The 12,670-nt window shown below is 36.3% G+C and overlaps 1 protein-coding gene across 7 annotated transcripts in view; it reads right to left on the bottom strand.

Moving 5' to 3' along the window:
* Nucleotides 1–12,670, bottom strand: part of DMXL1 (Dmx like 1) — a 125,765-nt gene that overhangs the window by 78,942 nt on the left and 34,153 nt on the right. For all 7 annotated transcript variants that reach the window (XM_070793284.1, XM_070793282.1, XM_070793286.1 and 4 more), the window contains exons 8-13: nt 9,336–9,525; nt 7,997–8,162; nt 4,654–4,866; nt 2,987–3,240; nt 2,191–2,875; nt 1,979–2,100 (exon numbers count right to left, since the gene is read on the bottom strand). In XM_070793284.1, coding sequence (XP_070649385.1) covers nt 1,979–2,100; nt 2,191–2,875; nt 2,987–3,240; nt 4,654–4,866; nt 7,997–8,162; nt 9,336–9,525 — 1,630 coding nt within the window. The remainder of the gene's footprint in view (nt 1–1,978; nt 2,101–2,190; nt 2,876–2,986; nt 3,241–4,653; nt 4,867–7,996; nt 8,163–9,335; nt 9,526–12,670) is intronic.

Here is a 12,670-nt window from a genome sequence, read left to right on the forward strand (position 1 = left end):
TTCTACTTTCCAACTATAGCCTCTCCCTCAGAGATCTCATTCAGCATCACAGCTTTATATTCTAACAGGTACTTATTTTCTATGTTCAGACGAGGCCTCCCTCTGAACTCCAGACCCTAGCCTACTAGATCTTTTGGATATCAAACAGGCATTTCAAAATTAACATGTCTGAAGTTAGGCTCTTGAATCCTCCCTGCACCTCAAAACCTATTTACACATTCTTCACATCTCAAGGCAAACCTTGGGAGTTATCCTGTTTTTCTCACACAAACCCCATATCCAGTCCAATCCTTACAGTCAATGTTCAAAACACATCCCGATTTGACCAGTTCTTATCCTCTTTATCACCACACCACTTGCTACATTCTAACCACCTTTTACTCTTTCCTAAACTACTGTAATAGCTTCCTGAATTGGTCTCTCTGATAACACTTCTGCTTCCCATGTCTAATCTATATAGCAAACAGTGATATTTTAAAGCCTAAGTCAGATCATATCACTGTCATTCTTTATACCAGTTTCTATGTCATTCAGAGTAAAATTCAAAGTAACTACAATGGCCTATGAGGTCTTTTACTGCAAAGGCCAGGCTAACTTTTTAACTTTATTTTTTATTACTTTCCATCTCATTTATCCTACACCAGCCACAACAGCCTCCTTGATGATCCTTACCTACCAAACATGCTCTGGTCTGACGATCTTTACATTTGCTTTCCTGAAATACTTTTCCCTCTAAATATCCACACAGGTAGCTCCTTCATCTCCTTTAGGTCTTTGCTCAAACTGTACCACTTCCGTGAGGCTTTCCCTGAACAGCACTTTACTTGGCACTCCCTACTACTTCTGCAACACTGTTTCTCTCCAAAGTATTAATATATTTTGACCTTTTTTCTATATGCTTTCACTGAATATAAGCTGAGATTTTTGTCTGTTTTGTTCACATCTAAATTCCCAGCACTTAAAAACAATTCCTGAAAAATAGAAGACCCTCAAGAAATATGTTGCTAGTATAACACTGTATGCTTTAAAAAAAAAAACTTTGTCTTCTGTAAAATAACTTAGGGGAAAACAAAACAAAACAAAAAAAGATAGGAGCAGACTACTGATAACCTGTGCAATTCTGTAACCAGAGCATTAACAGACATTAATTGGTAGTTGAGGAGACGGCTTGAATCTCCTAAACAACAAGCTCAGTATGGCTAAAAGTTATCTCGGGGCATACTTAAAAACACCGAAACCAAAAGAATGGAAATATTGGCTTGCTGAAGGTGCTGAGGCAATGGAGATGGGGGTTTGCCATCAGTTGGGAACAGGCGGAAGTGCCTTCTAATCTAAGACAAAAGCTTTGCAACTCCTGCCTGTAGTACAACCAAATTGAAAGTTTTTTTTCTCTTGATTAAGATTAAAATGCCACTCTTATTATTTCGGCTTCCCCTGTTCAGAAATAACCTACAGATGAACCAACATGATTCAGCAATATACTGTCAGAAGTCCCCATATATCTCTGAGCCAGGAAATACTATGGGACTTCCCTGGTGGCTCAGTGGTAAAGAATCTGCCTGCCAATGCAAGAGACATGGGTTTGATCCCTGGGTTGGGAAGATTCCCTGGAGAGGGAAATGGCAACCCACTCCAGTATTCCTGCCTAGAAATCCCACACACTGAGGAGCCTTGGTAGGCCACAGCCCATGAGCTTACAAAGGAGTCAGACATGACTTGCGGCTGAACAACAGAAGGAAGTACTACATATTGTTGGACATTAGATTCTACTTTTGGAATGAACGAAAGACATGGTTTCTTTTTAAGGGACTGGGATCACTATACGACTATCACTAAGACTATAATGTAAATGTGTAAAAAATAACTAAAAACACATTTAATTATAAATTTTATATTACAATCCTAGAAATTGCTAAGTATAAATTAACTATTTAAACACATCATATTTTATTCGTAGTTTCAAAAGTCATTTACTTACAGAAATTTCAGGATTGGAAAGCTCATATAGAAGCTTCTTGGCATCAATAACTGCTTCATATAATCTCAGATATTGTCCATCACTTGCTACAAAGCACGCACTAGGAGAGTTGCAATATGCACCTAGATGTATTTAAAAAACATTTAAAATTTAACCTTTAAGCAACAATGTCAGAAAATCTAAAGTTCTTAAGTAAAAATCAGAATGCTTACCTAGACAGTAACTGGGAATAAGAGTGGGCAGCCATGCCACATTGGAAAATGCAGAAACGTGAAGAGAATTAATCCGGGCAAGCTCAGAAACACCTCCAGAGAAAGACAATGGCCCAACTGGATCAACTCTCCAAAGAATAAGCTCACTGTAAACTGCATTGGGATCCTGAAAGGCCATGTCAATAGTGCTTTTATTCTGTTGTGCCGAAGGACATTCTTCAATATTCACGGCATCATCAGGTTGCTTTTGGTTATCAACATCTGGTGTCCTTAATGCATTATGGTGCGACGTTGTCAGCAATAATGGTAATACTGAGTGACAAGCTAAATCATTAAGATGAAAGCGATGACCACAGTATCTGGATTTGTGGGAAATACTGAGAACTGTAGAAAAAGCAGATTCTTCGGCAAAACTGACAAGCCATTGATTCAGGGAGCCATCAGCATGCTTTGAAATCATCATAACATTAGGAGTAAAAATACTTAATTTTAAACTATTAGTTGATTTACTGTGACCAGAAGAGATAAGCATTGACGTGGAACGTGTCAGGCTGGAAGGTTTTTGTTTCCCTTGCTGAATAGCCAAGTCAACATTCTTGGTACAGGCATACATCACTATGCTTTTACAGAGAGAGTTTGCATCACCTGTGGGGAAAGCTACAGGAATTCTGGAAACAAAGGACACCTGGAATTAAGAATGTGAGCATCAGAAGGCATGAAACTATATAAAGAGGTTTTACAAAACAGTACCCACATTTAACAAAAAGCAGCTCTCCAGAGATCATAAAAATAATACCTGTACTTGACGAAACATACCAGGCTGGTATTCGTCCAGCCAATCCACATGCCAAACCAGCAAAGAACCATCCATGGGATGAATACTGAATAGCATGTCTGCATTTTTACTCCATTCAGACAGAAGTACTTCAATCTGATGATCAATGGCAGATGATGGTAATGGCACAAAACTTGAATTTGGTACCAGTTTATCACCACCCAATTCCTTCTTTTCATGATTTATTTTCAGATCATCAACACTGTCATCAATCTCTATAAGCAAAAGAGTTCATAAACCATATAAATACAATCAAGCTACTACTATAAATTAAGAAATGCATTCTTTATCTTTACAAATGCATTCAAAATGAAAAACATGTTTTCATACAAACAGGAAATGGGGTTCCCTTTAAAAATAATTTTGCTCCAGGAATATAAGGCCACTGGAGTTAACTCAGTAATCAGAAGGCCCAAAAGGCTGAGTCACTGGATTAGCAGTAGAAGGACTAATACTGACTTGAAAATAGGTAAAAGGGGCACAAAGAGTCAGACAAAACTGAGTGACTAACACTTACTTACTTAAAGGGAGCATGAACTTGTAAAACATTCCTGTGGGGTGGGGGGCAACTTGGCAAAAGTTACTGAAATTTAAAAATGCTTACGCAATATGCTAATTCCCCATCTAGGGATCCACCCTATAGAAAAATTCACACAAAGATAAAGAGACGCATGATTTTACCATTATCAGTATATAGTGAGAAACAATTGAACTCAATTTAAATGTGTATCAACAAAGAAAACGCTTAAGTTTTCTCTTGAGTCTCCTGACTCAGGAGCTGTTAAAATTAATGAGCAAGAAAAGTGCCGAATACTGAATTTAAGCAAGCTACAGAACACTATGTTCATTTAAAAATGAAATCCCATAGTACAATTAAAAAGAAACTACCTTTATATATACTTGCATGAGCATAGAAAAAAATAAAATCTGGAAGAACGCTCATCAAATTTAACAATATGGAAACTTTATACATGATGGTACTGTTTAATTTTTTTTTAAGGGGAACATGTAAACTTGTAATTTAGAAAACACTTGATTTCTCTCTCTCTACTTGACTGAGGCTGAATGAATAGAAGCTGAATGTAGGGCTTAAGCCCTAAGTGTACTGCTTCTCAAACTTTAATATACATACAACTCATCTGGGAATTTCACTAAATTGCAGATTCTTGTTTAGCAGCTCCAGGTGGAGCATGAGATTGTGCATTCCTAATAATGCCAATGCTACTAGTCTGCTACTATCTGCTGCTCAGATAGTCCTCTGAGCAGCAAGACCCTAGTGGCCCACAGAAGCGTAAGTATGGAGAATTCTAAATCCCTACATTACCATCAGGAAGTAAGACACTTGGAACAAAAACGTCTATACTGGATTATCATGAGCTAGTCCAAATGTGTACTATGCCACTGAAATCTGAAGGTTATTTCTAACAGTAGCTGTTGCTGTTAAGTCACTTCAGTCGTGTCCGACTCTGCGTGACCCCATAGACGTCAGCCCACCAGGCTCTCCTGCCCCTGGGATTCTCCAGGCAAGAAAAGTGGAGTGGGTTGCCATTTGCTGGTGCTACGCTAATATAAAAATCTTCGCTATCTTAAACAAAACGTCATAGTTTTTACCCTTCTTAAAGCTTTACCTTCATCAGATTTTACATCTGCCTGATTAGAATCTTCTACACTGGTCTCAGAAGATGGTTGCTCAAAACTTTTTCTAAGTTGTTGTAAAAAGACTTCCATGGACAAAGAAAAATGCAACTCTTTATTGTTTAGCCAGTGTACCACAAAAGGTCCACTCTTCTCTTCATTTTCACTTAGACTCAGAGAGGTAATAGAAGGAAGAAGTGGAATGTCTACAAAGAACAAGAAAAAAATCAAAATTATAATTTCTATCATGCTAGCACATAAAACACATTTAATCTGTGAGACTCACAGTATAATGGTTCCCACAATTATTACTAATGAAAAAACAGACTTAAATGGTGTATTTAATATACTTATTATAAAGGACAGAAAAGTATACATTCTAAGTCACACACCATAACTTACTTATATATACACACATGTATTTGTCTACAATTATAAAATGCTCTCATTAAGAAACCTATCTATAATTTGTAGACATGTTAATAGAATAGTGTTCTTAATTTATACAGAAACTCATTAGAAACATATTTTAACCTGATCTACCATTAAAAATGTCATCAAGTTGTCAAAGGACCAGTGATATGTTTACCTCAATAGCAACAACTTTCTTTTACTTAAGAGACTGACATATTAACTTTTTTCATGACCTACCTATCTAATCCTAAGATAGATACTGCAATAGATACTGTTTATTTATTAGCATCAAGATTGAAATCAGACAGTATGAAACTGAGGTTCCCTTCTTATATTCAAGAAAATCATTCAAGACAAGCCAACTCAGCTAAAAAACAAAACAAAATCTGATCCCTTGGTATTACTTTTGAAATCATTGCTAAGTGAAGTATATTGAAGTACAAATTCAGAGTAAATTGCAAAAAATGACAATTCTTACATAATAGAGGTAAAGAAAGATTTGTCTATTATTATTAAAGTCCAAATCTAAATCATGCTGGTGTCTGCTGAACAGTACAGGCTGGAATAGATTCAGGGAAGGTTCAGAACAAATCTGCTGATTTTAAAAAATAGGAAATATAAATAATTTGAATTATTTGTTCAAACACTGTCTATTGCTGGACACCAACAGAAAGAGTATTATAGGGGATAAAGGAAAGAATAAATGAATCTTTTCCCCACCCCTTCTACTGGAAGTGGTTCTAAGAGCTGATGGATATTATCTAATTCAAGAGCTCTGTTTATAATTATATATTCATTAGTATAATTGTTTAATTAGTATTTATCTATCTCCTACCTGGTTATACGCTTCATATGAGCAATGATCAATAACGTCTTGATCATTATTGTATCTCCAGTTCCTACATGGCACTAAACACACAATAAAAGCCTTGAGGGGCTGAACTACCAATTGCACTGTTGTTAGGTGGATACACAATAGTGTTGGGGATTTAAACTGTCCCCAAGAAACTTCATGGGGAGGAATTTCTGATTTTCAACTTACAAATCAACCCAGAAGAGATAAGTAATCCTGAAGTAGATCACAGGCCTAGTTGTTAAGTACACAAATAAGGAGGGGCTTAGGCTGACTTTTAGCAGAAGCATTCTGGTTGAAAAGTAACCACATTTCCTTTGCCTTCTGACCTCACTCAAAAAATTTGGTAAAATCATTTCTTATGAGAAATAATCATGGAGAGGGTATAAGAGCTAGAATTAAGAGAACATAATATTATGAACTTCTCTCCTGTATCTATTTCTATTGAACATATATAAGTTCTGGGCCTTGCAGAAAGGTCATTCTAACAGACCTAATTTAAGGCAAGAAAGTCTCCACAGAATCTAATATAGCTCCTAAAGTTATTATTTTTATTTGATTTTCCCTAAATGTATGAACTTTTCTTGGGGACCTACAATCTGAAGAAAGGTTTTAAGAGTTTTCCTTATTGTAAGGTAGTCAAGAAGATGCTACATTGTAACTTAGGGTTTCTTTTTCCATAACACCTCAGCCTTTTCTATTAAAGTGAGAATTCAAGCTTTTTCTATTCTCAAAATACTGTCTTTTACTCACAAAGACTTTTAAAATTATTCTACTGACCTCAGAGCTTCCTCTGGATACTATAAGCACTGACAATATATCTTTTTTGATAAGGTAATAATATAATTTTCAATAAAAATCATTCAATATTCTCCCATTTACATTTTCTTGGCTCATGGATTCTTTTAGTGCTGGGACTGTTATTAACCAAATAAAACTGAAAAAAAAAAAAGGCAAATACCACAGGTATTATTCCTACCACAGGTATCTCTGAACTTTTAACTTATCAAAGCACTTCTCACTTTGATTCAAGTAACTAATGGACTGTATTCATTCTATGAACTTCTCACTTCGATTCAAGTAACTAATGGACTGTATTCATTCTGTTTCTCGAAGAATGCAATACTGCAAATCCAGTGTGTTATATGTAAATAGGTTGTGCTTGATTTATGTTTAAGAATATCTCTGGACTTCCCTGGTGGTCCAGTGGCTAAGACTCTGCCCTTTCAATACAGAGGGCCTGGATTCAATCCCTGGTCAGGGAACTAGATCCTGCAGACCAAAACTGTTTTCATGCTGCAACAAAGACCTGGTGCAGCAAAATAAACAAACAAAAGAATATCTCAAAATACACAAAAATTCATTAGAGTGGTTACCTTCTGAGGAGGAAGACTAGGGTGGAATAGATATGAAGGGAGGTTAACTTTATATTTCCTGTATAGATTGTGTTTATTATGTGCAAATATTATTTTTAACTTTTTCCCAGCAATATTTTAAGGTTCTACCTTAAATGCCCAACTGTGACCACCTGGTTTTTAAACTAACATAAAATATTTACTATAATGATAAACACATCAGTCTTCAAATTCATAGATAAATCCAGGTATTCTAGATCTTTCAGTCTATCTCAAAGTACATATTTGACCACAACACAAGGTTTCTTAATTCTTCAGTTATAACTTCTACAATATTTCTGCCCTATTTCTGAAATGGCTCCAAAGATTAAGTACAAAACATACCAGTTTCATATGAACAACAATACAGTAATTATAATTCTGAAGTGTTGATTTTTTTGTTAAGTATTAGTTCAAATCTCAACTTTTGAATAAACCAATACAGAACATCTCAATGACTTACCACGATCTAAAATTACAGACCAAATCACAGCCTTAAGAACCAAACAAGTAAACAAAAACTCTTTCTATCATCAGTGAGCTGGCTATAATGAAAAGTTAGCTAAGAAAATCACCTACAATTTTTTACTTACTCAATAAGTATAGTATAACTTACTGGTCATAAAAATCAATCTACTTGATCTGAAAAACGTTTTCTGAACAGCACTTTATTACCTGTGGCTGGGTTGATGCTGGCTGCAATATGAAAGTGGCAAAGTGCATTGGCATGCAGTGGAGCGTTCCTGTGAACGTGGTGAGGGTCTTGCTGGTGTGGCAGGTACCCAGTATGTGCTACAAGTGCAAGCGATCTCCGACCTCTGCGAAAAAATTTCTGATTTACCTATAAGAATAAAAACAATGCAAAACAAAGTAAAACTAACATCTATTTTGTTATAAGCACATAAGTGATATAATGATTGTTAGATGCTATTTCAAGTAAGCCTATATGTACAAGTACTTTACAGTATTTTTGTACAACAAATGTGAAACATGAAATAAGCTTGACACTTTTAACTGCCTGACTCATCTTTAAACCATCACACAATACGTTAAATTTTGATTTAATATTTTCTTAATTAAAAAAAAAGTTTACCATGCATCTGTGGGAAATGATGTCCCTATTTATACAGTTCTCTTCGTATCCACAGGTTACTGACCACAAAGCACTGACTAATATTACCACCATTCATTAGGATGATATTTCATAGTTTACAAAGCACTTTCACTGCAATCACCTCATTTGATCCATGAGGCAGACAACGCCAATATTGCTATTCTCATCTTTCATACGATACAATACTTTATACAGAACACAACATCACCTGAAAGCGATTCCTAGTCAAGAACTTCTTTCAACTATTACTATATATAACCACTGATTGAGTCTCAGTGGTTGAGTCTCTATACAATACACACTTAATTACATTCTATGCCACTAGCAATACGATCTAAATTTGAGAAACAGTATTTCCATAATCATACAAAACATTCAAAGATAAATCATTTTTAGGTCACTTTCTTATTTTCAAGGATCCATGTTACTAGTCTATGTTTAATTAGCCCCAACATCAAAAACTGACTTTAGTTTTGCCATACTATAGTAATTCATGTTCTTGGAGGTTTGAACGATAACAAACGTAGAACACAATCTGATAAAGTAATCATTCCTGTAATGACAGGACAAACACCCTAAGCCCTAAAGAAAGAAAAATAACACATTATTTTTACAGTCAAATTTCTGCATTCTCAGATCTTAATTTACTTTATGTTATTTCAGCTAAGTATGATCATCCTTTTGATATCATCAGTTAACCTAAGGTTAACTTTGTAATTATAGGCAGTTTCATGCTAGACAAAAAAAAAAAATACTGAAAATTTTCTGAGAACTGATTTCCTAAGACATATATTTTTTCATAACTATCCATGATTTTGAATATTAAGATGAATGTTACAAAAAGGCCTTGTACAAAAGATATTAAAACATATAGGAAAAACATCTAACAAAAAGACTTACATCTGAAGCATTCTGAACTCGTTCTTTACTGGAAACGTTTCTCTTGCTGTTATTTGTTAAATTAATTGGTTCAGTCCAATGGTTGCAGTCACCTCCATAGAGCAAACAATCATTTGGTAAAAATGTCTCTACCCAAAGACGACATATGTTATCTTTGCAGCAAGTCAACAGTACATTACATACAGAAGCCCTAAGGAATAAAAGGATTTTAGAAGCGAAAACATAAATTTCCCACAGTATCATATTCCACAATGTTTCTATAATTATTTAAATGTACACAACTAAGGTATCAATGAAAAAAAGTCAGTATACATTTATGCAACATAGTCAAAACCATTAAAACTGAGTTGGGTGTTTGATTTCATCACTGCAAACACTTGCTAATCCATTTATTTTCTGCCTAGAACTCAGTAGTTCCTGTTTCAGTAATCCAAGATTCTTACATCTAAAGAACAAAAACTGAGATCGTATCATACTCCCTCAGTTAATAACAAGGAAAAAACCTGACATCTTCTATTCAGATTTTCTGATTTATTCAGTGGATATTTATTTAAATTATTTCACAAGGCTTCATTTTTACTTCCTGTAAAGGTATATGCATACTTGTCACTAACAAGCTACAGTAACTAGTACACTTACTGTGTCTTTGCCTAACATATAACAAAAGCAGTCAAGTGCGAAAACAGAAAAATCCGTTAAGTATTAGCCATCTCCTTCCTTAGTCATTTTTGACTTTCAGTGAATTTACTGTCTTGCCACCCCACAAAATAATAACAAAACAATTACATATATGTTAATAAATCCCATGTGCATCAAGAGCTCAAAAGCTGGAATTCTATTATTAAAGACTACCTTTCTATTGACTGACAGTCTTTGTTAACTCAGCAAAATTTTTTTTAAGTTGCAATATCCTATAATAGAAACTTATTCAAACATATCTAACTGATTAAAAAAGAAAAACCAGTAGAAGGTTTCTATCAAGTAACTTGATAAGTTAAAGAAAAAAATTTTTTTAAATATTCTATAGTAGTCAGTTTTTAAAACATACCTATCTGATTAAAAAAAAAAAAAGCAAAGGGAGAACAACACATTCTGTCTTGGTAGCTCTCTCCAGATTCCTCCCCTGCTCTTACACCTCCCTCCCTGCCCCTCCCCTTCTATGTCTACTCCCCTACTTCTTTTCCATCTCCATCCACTCTCTGGGCTTCTCTGCCTCTGCCTTCTCCTACAATTCTCTACTTCTTAGCCTCTCCAAACCACCCTCCCTTTCCACCTCTCCTACCTCTCATTGGTACCCTCCTCCTCGGGCCTCTCCTTACCTTTCCAAACCCTCTGTTTCTCCTTCCTTTTCCCATCCTTATGCCTCTCCCTCCTTTTTTTCCTTCAATTTTCTTCCCCTTTTTTCTCTGTCTCCCGCTGACGTTTTCCTGCTCTCGTTCCCTCTGTTTCTCTCTAGTACATTTACATACACACAGGCAGTGGCAATAGTATCAAATATAACAGAAACAAAAGAAAATACAAAAAGGCAATATGGAAAGTGCAAGGTTCATAGTGCCCCATCAGTAAATGGCAGAATGGGAGGCTTACAAAGAAAGAGCAGAAGATAGGAGACAAAAGAGTTGAACAGACAGCAATCAGGAGAGGCATATGAACTTAGACAAGACCAACAAAGCAAGCTAGAAAGGTGCACAACTCAGAAGCATGGACACGGTTTCGACCACAGATAATGTTTTTCAGAACACCAAACCTTTACAAATAGTGTAAACAGCTGGCTGGTAATATAAGCACGGCATAGAAGAAATATCCTGATGTATCTGAGGCATTGCTCAGGCCATATCTCCCTTTCTCACTTCTTCATCAAGGTACCTTATTCTCTCTTCAATAAGCACATCATATTCAGGTACAGCCCTCCCCCTCTACCCGAAAATGATATATACAGATGAATGACCTTATATAGGGCAACAGTATGATGGGTAAATGTCTGCAACAGTTGTCCTATCTTGAGGCAACAACAGGCTAAGATGGTTCTAAAACTAGTTATGTAAAACCAACTTCTGAAGGTTGGTGTGGGGAAAATAACCAAACCTCCCAATCTGTCCTACATTCATCATTTTAATTAACAGGGAAGTGCCTGTATATGATCATTACAAGCACATCCCCATTTTTCCTCTTAAGATAGCAGACACTTTGTGTGAAGCATCATCATTTGGCTGAACATCTTAATTTTAAGATGCCGTAACAGAAAGGACAATGGTCTTTGACGGGATCTCTTTCACTCTCATGAGAAAGGATCAGCCTTCCTACTATAAATCTGCAGGCAGCTGGTGAAACAAACATGAAAACTAAAAGAACTAAAGGAAATCAGTTGGTTTTTTTAATAGATCCAAAAGTGAAACTCTGGAAACCTTGCCAAGGCGCCACAACTAACAGAAAAGTCTCGTTCTATACCACAGTTCTTTATGCTGTAGAATTTAGCTGATAAAAGAGATAAAATAAGCAGGCGGAAAAAATTAATGTTTTTTTTTTCTGTCATAAAGTATTCCTAATGCCCCAGTTCAAGGTACCTGCCTCTGATGGTATCTTCCACTATGATCACTTTTGCCAACAGTGAGTGAACTGTATCAGAAGCAGATGTGACTGTCCTCTCTCAAAATATACAATATTTCATAATTCTCTTTTTTAGTATTCTGGTGCTCTAATTAGCTGCATGTGAAAATACCTGGAATATCGTCAGAACTCAACCTTCAGAATAATGTAAACTTCTGATAGTTCTAAAAGGTTGACAGTTTGTGAAGACAGCTGTTTTTACTTTACGCATGTCATAGCTCGGGGCTTCCCCAGTGGCTCAGCAGTAAAGAATACACCTGCAGTGCAGGAGCTGCTGCTGCTGCTGCCAAGTCACTTCAGTCATGTCCGACTCTGTGCGACCCCACAGACGGCAGCCCACCCAGGCTCCCCCGTCCCTGGGATTCTCCAGGCAAGAATATGAAGTGGGTTGCCATTTCCTTCTCCAGTGCATGAAAGTGAAAAGTGAAAGTGAAGTTGCTCAGTCGTGTCCGACTCTTTGCAACCCTGTGGACTGTGCAGGAGACATGGGTTCAATCCCAGAGTTGGGAAGATGTCCTGGAGAAAGAAATGGCAACCCACTCCAGTATTCTTGCCTGGAAAATCCTATAGACAGAGGAGCCTAGTGGGCTACAGTCCATGGAGTCGCCAAGAGTCAGACACAACTGAGCACACACACGTCATGGCTCATTCTATTCTAGACACATATTTATACGTGTGAGCAATGGTCTCAGAAGTACTAAAGTAATAGTTCTCAAAGTGAAGGTGGA

The sequence above is a fragment of the Bos indicus genome, chromosome 7 (genome assembly GCF_029378745.1).
Source record: "Bos indicus isolate NIAB-ARS_2022 breed Sahiwal x Tharparkar chromosome 7, NIAB-ARS_B.indTharparkar_mat_pri_1.0, whole genome shotgun sequence".
NCBI lineage: Eukaryota > Metazoa > Chordata > Mammalia > Artiodactyla > Bovidae > Bos > Bos indicus.